The sequence below is a fragment of the Nestor notabilis genome, unplaced genomic scaffold (genome assembly GCF_000696875.1).
Source record: "Nestor notabilis isolate BGI_N333 unplaced genomic scaffold, ASM69687v1 scaffold5629, whole genome shotgun sequence".
NCBI lineage: Eukaryota > Metazoa > Chordata > Aves > Psittaciformes > Psittacidae > Nestor > Nestor notabilis.
The window spans coordinates 19,187-36,743 of NW_009943148.1; the positions used below are offsets into that span (position 1 = coordinate 19,187).

The 17,557-nt window shown below is 38.0% G+C and overlaps 1 protein-coding gene across 1 annotated transcript in view; it reads right to left on the reverse strand.

Moving 5' to 3' along the window:
* The window catches only part of COG3 (component of oligomeric golgi complex 3), a gene marked incomplete at its 5' end in the record, with an annotated part of 28,308 nt that extends 11,286 nt beyond the window's left edge, over positions 1–17,022 (reverse strand). Inside the window, 14 exons of the mRNA XM_010021758.1 lie at positions 1,280–1,288; positions 2,893–2,998; positions 5,396–5,556; positions 6,811–6,950; positions 9,404–9,495; positions 10,007–10,133; positions 10,328–10,371; positions 10,578–10,658; positions 12,934–13,059; positions 13,327–13,419; positions 13,541–13,615; positions 14,409–14,574; positions 16,259–16,320; positions 16,876–17,022. Of these exons, the coding sequence (XP_010020060.1) occupies positions 1,280–1,288; positions 2,893–2,998; positions 5,396–5,556; positions 6,811–6,950; positions 9,404–9,495; positions 10,007–10,133; positions 10,328–10,371; positions 10,578–10,658; positions 12,934–13,059; positions 13,327–13,419; positions 13,541–13,615; positions 14,409–14,574; positions 16,259–16,320; positions 16,876–17,022 (1,429 nt within the window). The remainder of the gene's footprint in view (positions 1–1,279; positions 1,289–2,892; positions 2,999–5,395; positions 5,557–6,810; positions 6,951–9,403; positions 9,496–10,006; positions 10,134–10,327; positions 10,372–10,577; positions 10,659–12,933; positions 13,060–13,326; positions 13,420–13,540; positions 13,616–14,408; positions 14,575–16,258; positions 16,321–16,875) is intronic.
* Between the last annotated feature and the right edge of the window lie 535 nt (positions 17,023–17,557).

Genomic DNA, 17,557 nt, shown 5'->3' on the forward strand with positions numbered 1-17,557 from the left:
CCTGTTTAAAAGTAAAACACACAGGTGAAAAACCTGACCATCTCTCCTAACTGAAGACAACTGCAATATCATAGAATGGTTTGGATTAGTAGGGACCTTAGAGCTTATCTAGTTCCAACCACCCTGCCATGGGTAGAGACACCTTCCACTAGACCACGTTGCCCAAAGCCCCATCCAGCCTGGCCTTGAACAATGCCAGGGATGGGGCAGCCACAGTTTCTCTGGGCAACCTGTGCCAGTGTCTCACCACCCTCACAACAAAGAATTTTTTCCTAATACCTAATCTGAATCTCCCCTCTTTCAGGTTAAAGCCATTCCCCCTTGTCACTGCATGCCCTTGTAAAAAGTTCCTCTCCAGATTTCTTGTAGGCCCCCTTTAGCCACTGGAAGCTGCTCTAAGGTCTCCCCCAAGCCTTCTGCAGGCTGAACACGCCCAACTCTCTCAGCCTGACTTCACAGGAGAGGCTTCATATCAACTGCACTTTATCCTGACTCCACAGTAATATGACATACTTTATTGCACCCAAAGAGGTTAGGTTTGGCTTGGTTTTTTTTTTTCCTTCTGAGCAGTCAGTACTATATTTCTGATGTGTATAGAGCACGTGGCTGTGAAAGACATGAATTTGCTTTCAGGCATGGCCCAGCTTGACCTATTTTAATGAGTTAGTTTTACAGGCATGTTTCCAAGGATGCACCCTCCCCCCAGCTTAGCTCAACAGCTGAAATGATTAAAAAATTTACTGTGGAAAAAAAAAACACAGGAGAAAAAAAAATGGTTAGTGACCAACTACAGGAATTGCTCAGGAAAGAAAGAAGAAAAAGGAAAAAAAAAGATTAAAAAAAACCTTCATTCAATCAATTTCTTGGTCCCCACTACCCCACTATACAAAAAAGATGTGGACAGGCTGAAGACGGTCCACAGAAGCGATCAAAGGCTGGGCACCTGTTGCACACGGAAAGGCTGGATTTTTTGGCCTAACGAAGGCTTAGGGGAGACCTTATCACCATGTTCCAATTTTCGAAGAGTGGCTACAAAGATGATGGAGATGCCCTTTTTACAAGGCATCACATGGAAAAGATATGAGGTAATGGGTACAAGTTACTCCTGGGGAGATTTTGATTGGACACAAGAGGAAAATTTTTCACAATAAGAACAATCAGCCATTGGAATAATCTCCCCGGGGAAGTGGTGGATTCCCCAACAGTGGACATTTAAGATCTGGCTGGACAGGGTGCCTGGACATCTAGTCTAGCTCATGCTTGCCTAGAAAGGTTGGACCAGATGATCCTTGAGGTCCCTTCCAACCTGGTATTCTATGATCCTATGAATTTTACTTTGTGATACTTTCCTTTCTGCTGGAGATAATCCTGGATTAAACATGGATTAAACAGTTGCAGAAAGTATACAGTTTAAATATCATGTTAATAACAGAAGAAATAATGGCAAAACCAATTTTGTGGTGAGCGGGTTGTAAACATAAAAAAGTGCTCCTCTGTAATAATTCTGTATGCTCAAAATGGATTTGCACAACACGTGACAGACAGAAGTCTTGTGTTACTTTCATTTTGTCCTTAAATCCTGGGAAACAGCTGAGCCAGTAGCATCAGAACTCCAATTCCAATTAGCAACCAAACAGGTAAAATTTTAAGTTTTACCTTATGACAGAATAAGCACTTAAGAAGTTTTTGTGTCATCAGTGCAGGAATTGTCTAAAATAATTTAGCAATATCTTTCTACCTTTTTCAACAATATTTATTGTCACAGTAATTAGAAGGCACGTAAGACCTCAGCTGTCAGTTTGAGGTTCCTAGGCTATTTATTAGTCACTTCAGCTTCTCCTGCAGGCACTGAAATGGGAGAGGCACCTTTGAAGGGCAAATAATCCCAATTATCTCAAACACTTATCTTCAAATTACACCATACAGGTTCCTTCCACCTCCTGAATGCAGGTGGGATTTATAGAATTTGTGAATGCCACACATCTGACTTGAAGCAAGATGTACTCCACTCTCAACACAATTTATGGAGTCCAGCTAGAGACAGCCAGAAAGACCTTTGCAGGCCTTGCAAGCGAAAAGCTAGAAACTACCCAGCAATGAAAAGGAATATAAGGAACAACTGACGAAGAGCTGAAAAAGGTGCTGCTGCAAGAAATAACACTGTAGCATTCTGAACAATTTAAAAATAGAGGGATAAATTCTTTATGGCTCTTAGACAAAAATTTAAAGGGTTTGCAACACTCAAATAACTGACATCTAAAAAGCCATGTTTCTTGGAATTTGCTTCCAGTTCACTGTAATTTATAGGCACACAGGTCACATATTTGAAAAGTCAAGGTCTATATTCTGAATTATTGTAAACAGCTAAAATTACTGACTAGTTTCAGTAAGCAAAAACACATTCAAAGGAAGAAGCTGCCTTCCCAGTTAAAGGCATGCACAAAGACACTCCTAGATGCTCAAAGCATTCATTTAGGAGACGTGCCTGACACACCAAACCACTCTTGGCACATCTTAGCACAGCTAACAAACAGAGGAATCCGTAAGTATACATCTTGCTGGTAAGGCTACTTTGCAGTAGAGAATACCATGGCTCAGTTTTATACAAAGTACAATAGATGCTGTCAGCTATACAAGTAGTTGCTTCACAGAATAGACTGCACTGGAAGCACAAAGAAATGCCACACAAAGAACAAGATTAAGTTCTTCTCATTAAAAAAAAAAAAAAGTTAAGAACCCCGAGACAAAGTTTACTTCTCAAAATCTCTCATGAACTTCTCAAGGAAAATAACCCTTTAAGATACATGCAAGTTTCTCATCAATGGTTCAAGTTAATACTTGCTCTCCAGGAGCTTTATGCATTAATTTGACAACATGTGATCTATTTCATACCAGATTTAACTAGGCTGCAGGACTCAGGATCTTCTAGCCGGACATCTGAAAACGAAGCTTCAGATGGCAGCTTCTTCTGTTCCTCTTTTAAACTCTGTGCAATTTGCTGCAGAGGAAGATATACCACAACACTGTAATTTTTTTTTCTCCTTAATTTAAGCAGCATTACACTGCTTTCATTATAATAGAGAAAAGCACACTAAATTGCAAAAGGAGTCAGCTATACTCAGCTCCCCAGTGTTTCAAAGACATTAAAAGAAACAGACAGATGTTTCCAAAACAGTAGCAGAAACATTTCAGTATCAATTTAAGCTTCACAAGTATTACACAGATCTGAGTAAAGCACTGTTCTTTCCATTTTGCCTGCGTTTACTGATCTCTAAATAATAACCTGTGAAGCCGCCTAGAAAGAGAAACTCAAATAGGGGAACCCAAACCCAATTCAACATTCACCTGAATTTCATACAGATAAATTCTGTGATGGCTTTATTCCTATAAATGATACGTGCAAATGGCCCTGAAGTACTCACTAGTTTATTCCCTGCAGGAGTTCAACAAGAAGCTTTCCCCTAACATTACTCAACACTTCCACACTTCAACATTTTTTATTACTTGGTCTGCTTCAAAGCAGTGAGAGACAGCAAGAATGGGCAAATAACTGCATTAATATTTGAGCAGAACAGCACAAGAAATATTTCTGCCCTGTGCTTTTAACATTTTAATAATTCATTTACTCTCTAAATAGCAAGGTCTTAAGATTTAAAAGCAATCAAGTAGCAAAATGAATGTCAAACGAGGTAAAAACTGGAGTTTTTTGAGGACATATGAAAAGCAGCATAATTTCTTGATTTAGAATTAACTGAAAAATTCCCTTTCTTCTTCCTCCTAACTGAACAGCCAGAGGACCCTACTTAGAAAATAAGGTCTTGTATAGACTAAGTACCTGCATTGCTTGCCCATAGAAGTTACAGCTAACATTAAAATGTACTCACAATGATTTTTTTTACCCAGTTCTATTCACATCAATTTAGAAAACAAATAAACAAACAAGCCTGCACTCCTAATAGTTAATGCTGGTCAAACTTCTGATCACTAGTTCTTGCCAACATACAGATCTCATTTAGCTACATTTTGTGTGGTGGGCTTCCCAATTATTATTTTTGCTTTTTCTTCAAAAGCTTATTAGTCCTTAAACTTTCAATATAAAGGGCAAGTATCCTACAGACTCACTAGCTTCAGGATTTGTAAATGCTTTCCTAAAAAACCCATGAATGTCCCCACCAAAGCATAAACTGTAACACAATAAAAGCTTTAGACATGTATTAAAACAAAATTATTGCAACATGAGTTCAGAACTAAGGAGTTTCTTTCAGTGTTTGTCTGTTTACAAGCAAGAATGGAACACAATAAAGTACAGTTACACAACGTTGATTTTTTCAAGCCCACAGCAAAATACACATACAGGTATTATATATACCTATGAAGCTTCTGTGTTTTATGTAAGTAATGCTCTGATTCTTAAGCCAAACAACAGCTTCTCTACCAACTGGTCAGCTGCAGTAAGTCCTACAATTTTCTAAGCGGAAAGCAGAATAGAGCAATAAAATCTGGATCTTGCCAGTCCATGCTGGAATTGCTATTCTTAGTCATCTTAATCCTTTGACAGCTTGGCCTTCTCATTATAAAGTGAATGACAACTGTTATTTCAAGAGGGGTCTATATTGTGCTTAATCCCTTCCATGTAATAAAACTTTCCAGTTGCAAATCAGATGCAGTTTGCTCTGCTAATTTAAAGTCTTTCATTGGTCACTTTTTTATTTCTATGAGTAGTTTCATTTTGAAATCTGTCATCAATAAAGTATTAACCTTTCAAAGTAGAATTAGTAAATAGAATTAGTTTGATTCCTTTCAAGAGGAACATTGACTCAAAGGGCTTGGAATGACTACAAAAAATAGCTAATACTGATAAGAACTTGAAAAAGGCTACTGGAAACCATCGCTGCCATGTTAAATTATTGAAAGGTACAAGCTAGTCTCCCCTTATACTGTCTGAGCATAGCGTACACACATGTACCAAACAGCAGTTGGCCAATAATTCTGAAAACAAACTTGCAGCTAACTGTATCTGTCTAAAGCTTCAACTCTGACAACAAGCTGTCTTCACCTCCAGCTCAACTAGAAAATACACTGGGAAATACCTACTACTTCTGAACTTAAACAAAAATTTACTGTTATGAGAGAAAATGTAGAAGATTCAGGTTTATATAAAGTGTTAACTATGAGAACTATTGCCAGTTTTACCAAAATTTGACATAAAGTGTCCTCTGACATCTAGTTTAGGGTCATAATTTAATCAGTCAGTGCCAGTTTGATAGTACCAGTAATACATAACACATCTAAGAACTGCAAAACCACCTCTGCAAAGCACTACACTGCACAACTGTATATACAGCATATAAAAAGTAAACCAGTCAAGGACAATAAAAAAACCCTGATGCTATACCTCCATCATTTCCAACTTGTCTGGATACGCAAGATCACCCGGAGCAGGCTTGTAGCCTGTGATATCAGTCTGAATGTAAATATGAGTCCTATAGACAAGGCGTTCTTGTACGTCTTCTAACATCTGCTTGACACCAGCTGCAAATGCACCCAGTTGTTCAGCTGACAAAGGCAAAAAAAAAGGCACAAATTTGTTAATTTCATTACAAAACAAGCTTATAGACACAGAAGTTTGAAGCATCACATATAGAACAGCCACAAAACTGCCTTGCTGCAGATGAAGTCAGCCTATTTTTGCAACAGCATCATGCAGACAGATCTGTGACAAACTACTACAATTACTGAACTCCACACTACAGTTGCTTCAGCTCCCCAAATTTTCATTAGATTGTGCAAATGCAATCTCACACCGATGTAATCAGATGCCATGTTAGAAATAAGCATTCTAATTATTTCAAACCTGGGTATGTCAAGTGGCATTTCAGTCTGGTCACCAAATCAACATGCGTTGGTTCTGTCATAGCCAAAGCCTGCACGTGTGACTGTTGTGAGTTGACAAGCTAACTCATCTACCTACCAGAACAGATGATCCAAAGCAGCTCATGTCTAACTTAAGAACTATCGTATCAGCCTAAGTTTAAGTAGTAGAAAATCACTTCTTAAGATTAGCCAAAAGATTATGTCATCAATTTTTATCTCATTCCAAAGAGTGTTACAATTCTACTTCCAGGAAAATGAGCAATTCTTCATGACATTGGCACAGCATCAGAGAGAAGGAATTGTGTTGTGTTATATACCAGCAACCAAGAATAATTTCTGTTTGTCGCTTGATGCAGGATTAAGATTGTGAATTGATTCTGGTCACACTAAGGAAATGAGATACCAGATTTTTTTCTGATGGTCAGCTCACTTCTATGAGACTGTGAGCTCTGAACACTTCCAAAACTCCAAAACCTCTACCAGCTAAGTAACTCCTCTGTTGAAGTTACAGTTTCTAGTCTGGGAAACACTAGGTCAAGAAGAATAAAAAAAATAAAGTTTGCATTCCTTTGTTTTATCGTAATGGATGCAGAAAGCTCCACACGGATGATACATTAGTAGGGCCAAGCAAAGCAATTCATTTATTTGAGAAGGTCATTTAGATCTATCCTGGTGCACATATATGCACTGGATGGTTGCTTGCTTGCATTTGTGCAATCTAGAGAAAATAGGGCTCTATAACATCAGTAATACAGACCTTTCATTATAAATGAAAAAAAAAAAAATTTATTTAAAATAACCATACCTCATCTTTGACATGTTTAAGACTTGTTAAAAAAAAAGCTCAGCTGTTTTGTTGGTTTTTTGCCATGGAATTTAAGAATTTTATCAGTTAAGATGAAAGTTAAAGACAATCACGTTCCATCTATCAGTTACCATTGTTCTGTACATGATCTTCAAGCATCTCATTCTTGAGAATCCCACAGAGTTCAGAAAGCGTCTCTAAGTGAATGACATGGATGATCATTGGCCTCAGGACATCATACAACGAAAGACACAACTTCTCCAAGAGTTCACTATGAAATAAAAATAAAACAAAGCAAAACACTTTCAGGATCCTGCAATACCAAAATAAAATTTTATCACAAACATGGATTATTCTATAACAAAGATTTTTAAAGGAGAGTGAGAAAACAATGCAACAAGTATCATAGAAGACTTTAGAAAGGACTGTTTAAAACATGAATCCCTGATATCCTACAAAGTCTTTTAGGAGATGTGGGATACCAACTGCTTAAAGCAATGGTACAGTTTTTAATTCTAATTTTAAAATCAAACAACCAACCAACTAACCAAGACAAAACAAAAAACAACTCAACCTGTCTCAAAGGGAAGATATTGACAACTGGTTTACCTGGCTTCTGTGTAAAGATACGTCCTGCTGAGCTCTGAACCATACCCCAAATTTCCCCTTGAGAAAAGGTTCATCTGATTACAAGTATTCAATGGTTTATTAGAACCAGAAGAGGGACACGAGGGGAGAACCCTGGTAACCTTTTCTGTAACAACTTCCAGTATTGCAGGGGACACTTTCTCATGCAACTGATGTTATGATATGGATGCAAAATGAAACACCAGGAATCCCACTTTGACTTATTTTTTTTCTTTCCTGTTCAAAATGATGCATATTTTGGTTAAGATGCCAGCAACATTCATTCTAGGCATTTATGCCATTCTCAATGCTCCCGTCGCTAATCACAGATTAGCTAATAATGCTGTTGCCAGTAGCTGAAAATTCAAGTAATTCCCCAGTTAGACTTGGAAATATAAACACTGAGAACATGTAAGTATTTACAGCGCGGTACAGTTGACAAGTTTACTGCACTGTAATTTTTTTTCCTAATTCACAAAGAATATCTGACAATAGGACAAGGTCATTTCAGTTCCTTTCAGACTGTGGACAAAAAACGCTCACGAGAGAGTGTTCACAGAAGAAATATTCTGAAGGTCTCTCCTGTATTCTATAGCTATACAAACAACTTGATGAAACAGTAACTCTCCGTGTTAAAAGCAGAAACACAGGAGAAAGCTTCAGCAGCCTTACTGTTAAATACCACACTCAACCTCAGATCTCTAGTCTTGGCTAGATTTTTGTAAACTCCTTTATCTGTACATAGATACCTAGCTATTATGTCTTCAGAGCACCACAGCACTTCAGAAAAAAGAAAGGTTATTCTGTAACTAAGAAAAACCTAATAAAGTAGATAATATTTGAAACATTTTCCTCAAAATACTTTACCTAGATTTAGGCAAAAAAGAGAAGCAAGTTCTTACAAAGGAGGTAAAGCTACTTTCCATCAAGATTCAAAAATAATTAGAAACCTATTCTCATTCTTGGTGTGAAGTGCAATAGGGATGAAATTTCTGTCTGAACAGCATTTTTAACTGTTAACCATTAGAGATGTTTACTTCAGGATTTGGACTGAGATAGCTAAATTGGTTCTTAAGCCAATTTAGTTAAGTCACCTCAAATCCTGAGCATGTCCCAAACAAAACCTCAATTTCTTAGAAAAGAGAAAGACTGCTACTACTCTGCCCCTGTGGCTTATTTCTAGTATGTGTTTACAGCTTTCCTATAGGCTTAGAGGATGGGGAAGGTAATGGGCAGTATTTTTTCCAGGTTACACTTAGTCAAGTCAAGCTGCACTTGATTTAAGATAATACAACACTCAAAACGAGTGTTTTGTTACATTAATAGGAATATACTTTATTTATGAACATTAATAGTTAGAAAGGGAACATAAGCTGCATTTAATTTCAAAATTAAATATAATTATAAAAACATACCAGCCAATTGGAGAAGGGGCATAATCTACTCAATTGCTCTAATATTACAGGTCTGTTGCAAAAAACTTTCATAATGCCATCATCATGCAAAGACAACAACCTGTCCCTCTTCTAGATCCAGGCAGACCATATACAGGTACACAGGTACTGTTCTTGTCAGGTGCCCACTACCCTGCCTTCTGTTCAGCCCACATACAGACACATGCAAATATTCCTTGACAGTAAGGGCAGCTCACTAACACTAAATCCTTGGTGAAAAATGACATCACCTTAATTTTACACCAAAGTAAATGAAAAGTATTTCTGCTACTGGTTGTGCAAACCACTGGCATAGAGGCAGTACAAAACCAGTTGAGAGCTGTAGCACTGTACACTTCTACAGTTTACAGTTGCTATTTCCAGAGCAACCATATGCCTTTATCCCTTTCAGACCATCTACAGAGCATTTACATAGATTATTTATGGGGAAAGTAAACTATCACCTTTGCTTGAGGAAAAAAAAAATTAAAAAAACAAAAGAACACCAAATTCTGACACAAAGTGATTAAGTTTGGGGTTCTTTTCTTGCTAGTTCTTACCAAACCACTTCAGTACAACCCTATTTGCTGTATAACACTCTCTGCTATATCACAGCACAGTAAATACAACATGCAGTAAAACAAAACCAGCATGTACCACCTACTCCAGTTTTGGTGTTGGTTTTGTGAAGAACTCATTGTAAAGCTGGTGTTCATCCTGGCATACATGGACCATAAAGGCACAACCGCTCCGTACCTGTATTTACAGAAATACAAATACTTGATTATTAAGTAATTTTCCTGGCATCAGTAGCACAGGAGGCATTACAGATATTATTGTGTATTTTATCATCATATTATATATTGTATTATTATTACTACTACTACAGCTATGGTTAAATGGAAGCATTGCAAATTTAAAAACTGAGATCGACTACAAAACTAAGCACTGAAAAAATGTTACTAACAGAATAAAAGCTCATTGTGCAACTTCTGTGCCTTTTTGTTTCTGATGAAATTTAAGTAACCACATTTTATGCTCCTGCAAATCCTCCTTTGTGAGGTTGGTAGCAGAAAAGAGTTTTTACAGAATAATCTTTCACAAAACATGCATTACTTGAAAATATTAGTAAAATTTTAATGATCCAAAACCACAAACAAAAGTGACAATTCTGCATGTAAATAACTATTAAATAAGTACATTTTACTTGGGGGAGGGCGGATTAAAACATAACAAAACCCCCACAACACATGACTACTTTACCCACCAGAGCACAATGATCTCTGTTGTTCTGACTGGTTAGTTCTGTAACAGTGCTAGCGATACTTGGACCAAGCAAAAGCTCCCTCTGGTCGAGGTAACATTGATGGATTTCATTGAGAACTTGTTGATACCTAGAGAAGAAATTAAAATAGTAACTGCATCCTGAAGCTCATTTTCTATTAAACATAAAATTCATACTAATACCCTATTTTAGGATAATAATGTCAATTTTTAGAACTCTTTTAAACAAATAATGTATTAATCAGTACTTAAAAGATCTGCAAAACTTAGAACTGTTGAAAATAAATTGTGTAGACATACTCACTCTGGCATTTTTTCAGATCTTTGCTCTACTTGTTCAATAAGTGTCTACTCAATAAAAAGAAAGAAGTATTATCAGTAAACCATTTTTTACAGTAATTGGAAAACAGTTTTTGGTATTTTTCCTATGGACACAATATACAATCTTTGGACATTCACACTTGCATAATATGCAATCCTTGCATTCACACTACTAAACAATTTGAACCCCATTTTCATAGCTTCCTGTTACAATTAGTTACCAGCCTACTTACTCTGACTTTGGGAGCAGCTGCTCTGAACTTTACATAAAACAGTGTGAAGGCATTGTCAGAACTTGGCACAGCTGAAGGATCCTGAAAGAAGAGATGATTAACTGGTTAAAAAGGAAAATACTGCATTTTGCTTCTAATAGTTAATGGCTGACGTAATAGGCTCTAAAACAGATTATTGGTTCTTTATACTCATACTGCCAGAAGAACAGCTCTTTGCCACTTTCTACCTAGAAAAGCTTTCTTGTTTCAGAACTCAGGTAAAGCCAGATGGAAGAACAAAAATCCAGAACAAAAGCTTCAACCAACAGTCTCTGTAGCAAAATTAACATTTTCAGTAATTATGCCATTCAAGGCCAGGCTGGACAGAGCCTTGGTCAACATGGTCTAGTGTGAGGTAGCCCTGCCCATGGCAGGGGGGTTGGAACTAGGTGATCTTAAGGTCCTTTCCAACCCAAACCATTCTATGACTCTTCATTAGAGTCAGCAATTTTCTTTGGATCTGCCACAGATTGTGGCTCCTTAATCCGTAGTACTAAAATGGAACAAAATTTCCCTTTTATGTGCCAGTCCCAGGCTGGAGAAGCTGAGTTTCAGCTCACATTCAAGCTTCAATTGGAAAGTCAAGTTTTGAGCCAGTTACCCCTGGGGCTCCCCAGCTTATCCAGGCAGACCCCTTGGACTTAGACAAAGCACTAACGAAACAGAGCAGAGACCCACTTTAGCCAGCAGGCTTTTTTCCCTTTATCCCAGCTGATTAGAGAGAAAAGCAGATGGCCTCCCCTTGAAACAAGGTGGGGACAGGAAAATCTTCCATCTTCCCCACCTATTTTCATCTCTTTGAGCAATCTAATCATCTTTCTACAAACACTGATCAAAATCCCCAAACACTCACATGTGAGAACTAACAAAGAACATCTAGATCTTATCAGTCCCTTTCCTCTTGTTGTGTTGCAACAGTAAATCTCAATGCTTGATCACCACTAAAGACCACTGGTCCACTACTGCATTTCTAGCAGAAAGAAGATATTAGGTGTTTCAGACAAATGTGCAAAACATCCACAAAACCCCCATGTAGATGGGAAGGAAAAGGTCATCTGAATCCTAAAAGAGGTCTCCTTCCTGACTTAAAACTGCTAAGCAGCAGTTCAAATCCAGAAATGAGGTTTCACTTCTTTCTGTAGACATGCTTATTAAGAGAAATGTCCAATTCTGCTTGAATTTAGCTTAGTCATGGAAATCCGTTGGCATCTAATCATTCTATGTTGTTTTCTTTAAAACCAGTTTTGTACCAAACAAAATCTTCACTCCATGAGTATCCTTAGCAAGTTTCCAATAAGATTGTCTAAAGTCTCCCTCTGTTATGTCTGTCAGTTCTCACTTTCTATTTCACTGGTTATCTCTCACGACAAGTTTGCCTGTAATAGGACTGAGCACAAGGCATACAAAAATTAATTGGAGAAATAAAGTGGGTAGAAAGAGACATTTCCCTCTCCTTTCTCCTCTGCCAAAATACTGCAGCACGAAATTATTAACATTTTAATGAAACAAAAAACCTCCCTACTCATCTTTATGCCTAAATCCCACTGGAGTGAGTGGGAATAAAGCACCTAACTCTTCCCTGTGACTCTCTAACGTCACTGTCAACACTTTAAAACTAACCAAAAGATACTGCCGAAACAGATAGGAACCTGTCACAGTTATTCTCTTCAGCTACACAAATTTATCAAAAAGAAATATTCAGATGACCAAGAACACCCAAAAACACTTACTGAAATATAATACCGACTCATGTCATAATTCAGAGTTGTGCTTCGTTTTTATCCTACAACACCCACCTCTTGTATACTTTAAGTACTCCCTGCAACCTCTCCTTCTGCCTCTAACTATCCCACTCCAAAACAGACCCCACAGTACCCATCTTTCTCTTTTGCAGCCTCCCCATTTGGCAAAAGACAGCAGCATGCACTAGAGCTGATTCAGAGCTACTGTGCACAAACTGGTTCAGGAAAGCATGCTCTCTGACTGGCTGGTTGCTGCCTCCCTAACCGTCATTTATCCACCCCTGGCCTTCACTGAGGTTACTGTATACCTACCTCAATTCACCTCCTTCTCCATCTTCAATTTCCAGGACTTTTTAATTATTACTATTTTTAAATCTTTTGAATCACTAGTTCTCTGACAGATTCAGCTGAAACTTGGCCAATCTACACAAGCACAGTGGTACAGGACTGACCTGTTTTCAAACAACACTGGTGGTACCTCCCAGCCTCAAGGAAGTAAAAAGAGAAGAAAACTGTATAGTGTTACAATAGACATTTCAGGACAGCTCGAGTTACCACTTACTGATTCACCTTACCCTTTTCATTAACTGGCTTGTGAGGTTCTGTAGTGTATTCACAGTGTATGTCTTGATAAGGTGCATAGCTTTAGAAAGGCATTGTTTAAACTTTATCAAATATACAGGATAATCTTTAAAATTCGGCTGAAAGAAATAAAAAGTTCACTTTAATTACAAACACTAAGAGTAAAAAGAATTATCAAAACTTAAAATACTTTTTTTACTAGCTAGACATGTAATAGTTTACAAAAATTAAGCAGAATGTTAAATATATTCAGTAAATATTTAAGTTTATAAACCATCGTCTTTGCTTTCTTACTCTATTTTGGGGGGTGGGAGGAGGGAACACCACAAAAATATACAGTTTTGGAACTATTAAAATTTAACCAAAATCAATACAGAATTACTTACATGCGATGAAATATATGCAATACAATCATCAAGCTTAGCCAGCATGGGAATGAATCCTTCACTGTTCACGGACAGCGTAGGGGAATTCAATTTCTTTGGAAAACAAGACAAAGCATCATTGTAAGGAACCCAAGTAACTAAGTGCTGGAGACGAACTTCAAAAGGTGAGTACACCTTCATTTTCTAAGACTATTAATGGTGAAATAATACTTACTGTGTTGATGTTTTCCAGCTCATTAAAATAAGAAAGTTTCTGCTGGATGTTTTCAGCCAGGTCAACTAGTTCTGACTATTAAAAAACAATAAATAAAAGAAAATCAGCAACCTAGCAAGTAGTTCAAATATATATTTTATATGCGTATAAATATATATATTATTCAGCCTCCCTTTCAGCTCTCAACACCCACGAGTGTTAACTACCTCCAGGTAACCTGAAACTAAGTGCATGCAATAAAAGATGCAGAATGCAGCAGTGTCCTCTTGCTCTCTTTTAACAGAGAAGGACACATTACTCTCAACAGTGTATTTAAAAACACACATATTTTACAAGTTTGTCAGCATTCCACAGATAATACTGCGTAAAAACAGCAGTGCTGTCATCACTATTAGAGAGAACTATAGAAATCCTGAATTTCAGGATTGGAGTCTTAAGAAGTTCTCCCTTACCTAATCATGCTAAAAAGACATGTTTATTATATCACTGTAAGACCAGTTCATGAAGTAAAAGAAAGTATCTGGGAAAGAAGCTTGTAATTTAAATCTTTCTTCTTGCAACAACCATCTCAAAATACTTCTTTAATTGATATGAATTATTCATCTCAAAGTCTGCACTTGTCAGGCATCAGTTACAAAAGCTTCCCTCAGCTGGCTATCCTTCTTGATTACAGTGTGTATCAACACATAGTCAGTATTTTACTGCACAGAGCCTGACAGCCTAGCTGCAGGTGAAACACACCAAAAATGAGGTCCAAAGCAAAGAGAGGGATTGTCATCACAGCTCACAATTTTTTCCAAGCCTGATACAAGCAAATTTCACTTACGCTATCTTAGAAGTTTCCAGTAATCCTCCCATCAAAGATTACCTGCTCTTTCAAAAGCTGTTCACACGCCTCATGCAGCGTTCCTGTCTTCGTGGACACAAAAAGATACTGTTTTTGCAGTGACTCCAAGTGCTGAAGGGCGCTATTCACATCGTTCAAGATAGCATCACACTGCTCCTGAAAGCCAGACAAGTAATCCCTCATCTGTCTGGAAAAAAAGAATCAACAGATAACAGTAGTAAAATTTCACTTTCTGCATTTGCAAATCCAGCTGCCTATAGGGAACTGCAACTACCTTTCCCTCTCTAGGAATAAAAACCCACTTGCATAAAGCAAGAGTGCACAATAAGCAGATGTTTCATGACCTGCAGAAATAACAGAGTTACAGGGTTTGGAATAGCCACCACAGTAACTCTGTTTCCCCACCATTCCGTATAGCAAGCATGCACCACAGCTAGTCTAGAGCACGTGAAGACTGTTCTAAATGGACAGTACATAGTGACTACTGCTGACTACTGCCATGAGCCAAATTCTGCCTGCCTTGCTTCCAACAGTGGTGTTTATTTGGCTCTCCTCTTCTATACAATTTTCAGTTTCCATTTAGAAATCACTTATATTGTCCTAAAGTAGCTAAGATTAGCCAGAGGATTCAAAAACTTATTGAGAGGATTGAAAGAGGCTTAAAGAAATAGATCTAGTATCTAATGTCACTAAGTTTGTCTAAGGCTCACACAATGCAAATATAAACTCTAAATGATCACTAAAACCATGCCAATCATTCAGCTTGACCAAAACATTATTTAAATTAATTACTCTTGGATGTCGGCTACAACTTCTGAGCTCTACTTTACCACATACAAAGCAGCAAGTAAAACTCAAAATTCTCTGTAGTCATGTGCAACCCTTTAGTGTACCTCAGGAAAAGAAGTTACTTATTTTCCTTCTGCTCCTCTGGCCTCCTGCAAACAATTACATATTGGACATCCTACTAACCATTCTGCATCCATGGCACACTTAAGTACCTTTGTGTGCTATTACGAACATGTCAGCTGACAAAATGCAAGGGTGCTACTCTTTCTAGGTTGATAATGATATGATCATGGGCTTACCTAAACCTCCACTTTTAAGAAACATCATGTCCTCAAATGTCAGAGCAAGAAAGGAAGAGACAGACCAAAGAAAAGCAGAGAAAAACAGAAGTGGGGAATAAAGCAGCATCTCTTTGTGGCCAGGGGCAAGTTTGCAAAGTCTCAAAGCACAAGCCAGTTTCCAAAAAAGCCATCAGCAGCTCTGGTTAAGCCATTCAGCTGTACTTCAGACTCTCAAGGAGTAACTGTGAAAGTCAGTGGGAAGGGGTTCTTCTGAGCCTGACAGAAAAGTCAGTCTGACGAAAATAGCTGAGAATGCCAAGTCTCAAAACTGGAGTTCAGAGAAGTGTCAAGGCATGTAGGGAATGCGGATACAGAATCACAGCCATAGTCACTGGGGAACCAAATGGTGAGAGCAGAAATGACTACCAGTCACACCTGCTTACACAGTCTTGCCCTCAGAGGTTGCCATTTCCATAGCAGCAGCAGTAGCTGAAAAGGCAGATGAAAGCTCCTAGATTGCTTTGGTCTACAGCCCTGTCTATAAGCCAAACTAATTTAAATCTGTTTTTTTATACGGGGCAGTTCACAAGGAAATCTGCATCCCTTTTAACTTCTCTGCCACAAGGGCAGTAGCCTTCAGGTTGTGAGTGGGGCATTGCCTTGAAAAGCTTCAGCTGTTTCAACACATTGCCCCATTCCCTGCCAGCTGAACCCAAATGTGCACTAAAGTTCTATGGACAAGATTAAGCCCTTTAAGGTTTAAATTGCTTACAGTGAAAGGAACTGAGGAAGAACATGTACCTGTACTTGGCACCTTCATCCTGATCCATCTGCGTTTGTACCTGAGCAAACCAGGAGAAGAACTAGAAGAGATTTTATGGTGTGAAAAATACAGACATCACGTGAAATCAACTAAAAATAAAATCAGATCTATGAAATGAAGATAAGCTTCTGTAAAAACTAAAAGAGCTGTTGCAGAACTTAATTATTAATCAAGTGTTGCGGTTCAAGCTATAACAAACTATAACTTTTTGTTGTAGGTTACAGGTTACTTCCAACTGAAACATTATATTCTATTCCTCTGCTAAATTAAAATGGGAAAGACTGGATTTAATCTGTTTTTATTTGCACAAGAACAAGGCTGTCACATTAGAACAGGAGGGAGGGGGCACAACATTCTTTTATATTATGAGCAACACCACCTTACTGAAGGGGTGCCTTACTCTCACAAAAGACTCCACTCAAAATGGGAGCTATCACTTAAGAGCTAAGACTTTTTTCCCCCAAGTCTCTTCATGCAACTTGAAAACATCCCCAAATATTTAACAAGCCCACTAAAAGTTAGGCAAGAGACAGAGAAACTCACAAATTCTCTGAAGAAGATTACTGCACCTTGGAGGCTCTTCAGCATCACTTACCTGCTGTGCTGTTTCAACTCTTTCATCCTCCATCCCCAGTATGGCAAACCCCTTCAGAAGGACATCCTCTGTGGATTCTGGCACTGCAGCCGTCAGCGTAACAGCTAGCGACTGGGATGTCAGGCTGCACAAATCTTCAATTGGAAGCTGCTCACAAAAACCCACAAACTTTGTTAGAGAGCTTACTAAGAATTAGTATATTCAGCACAACTACAATAACGTAATCGAAAGCATCAACCTGAGAAAGTTACAGGCATCTACTTCTAAAGAAACAATGGACATTTAATCTAACAATATGGTAATACACCAACAACTACCATATCTATATATTCAGAAGCACCTAACAATTGGGGTTTTTTTAGTTAAAAGTTAGAAAATATTACATGGAATTTTGTATAAGTACACATTTGTGTAAGAACAGAAACTGAACGTACATGTATCCAACATACTGACGACCTACTACGTCAGGTTCTGTACTCAGAGAAGAACACTAGAAAAGTATCTGAGAACAGAAGGATTCGGAAAGCATGCAAAAGCAAAAATGAATGCCACTATGCTCTACACTGCAAGGCAACACCACTGCACAGGAATTATCAAGATCTTTTCGCCAGATATTCAGAGATAATCCAAGACTTAACACTGACAGAATTTATCCTACACCTGGGTTGGGGCAATCCCAAGC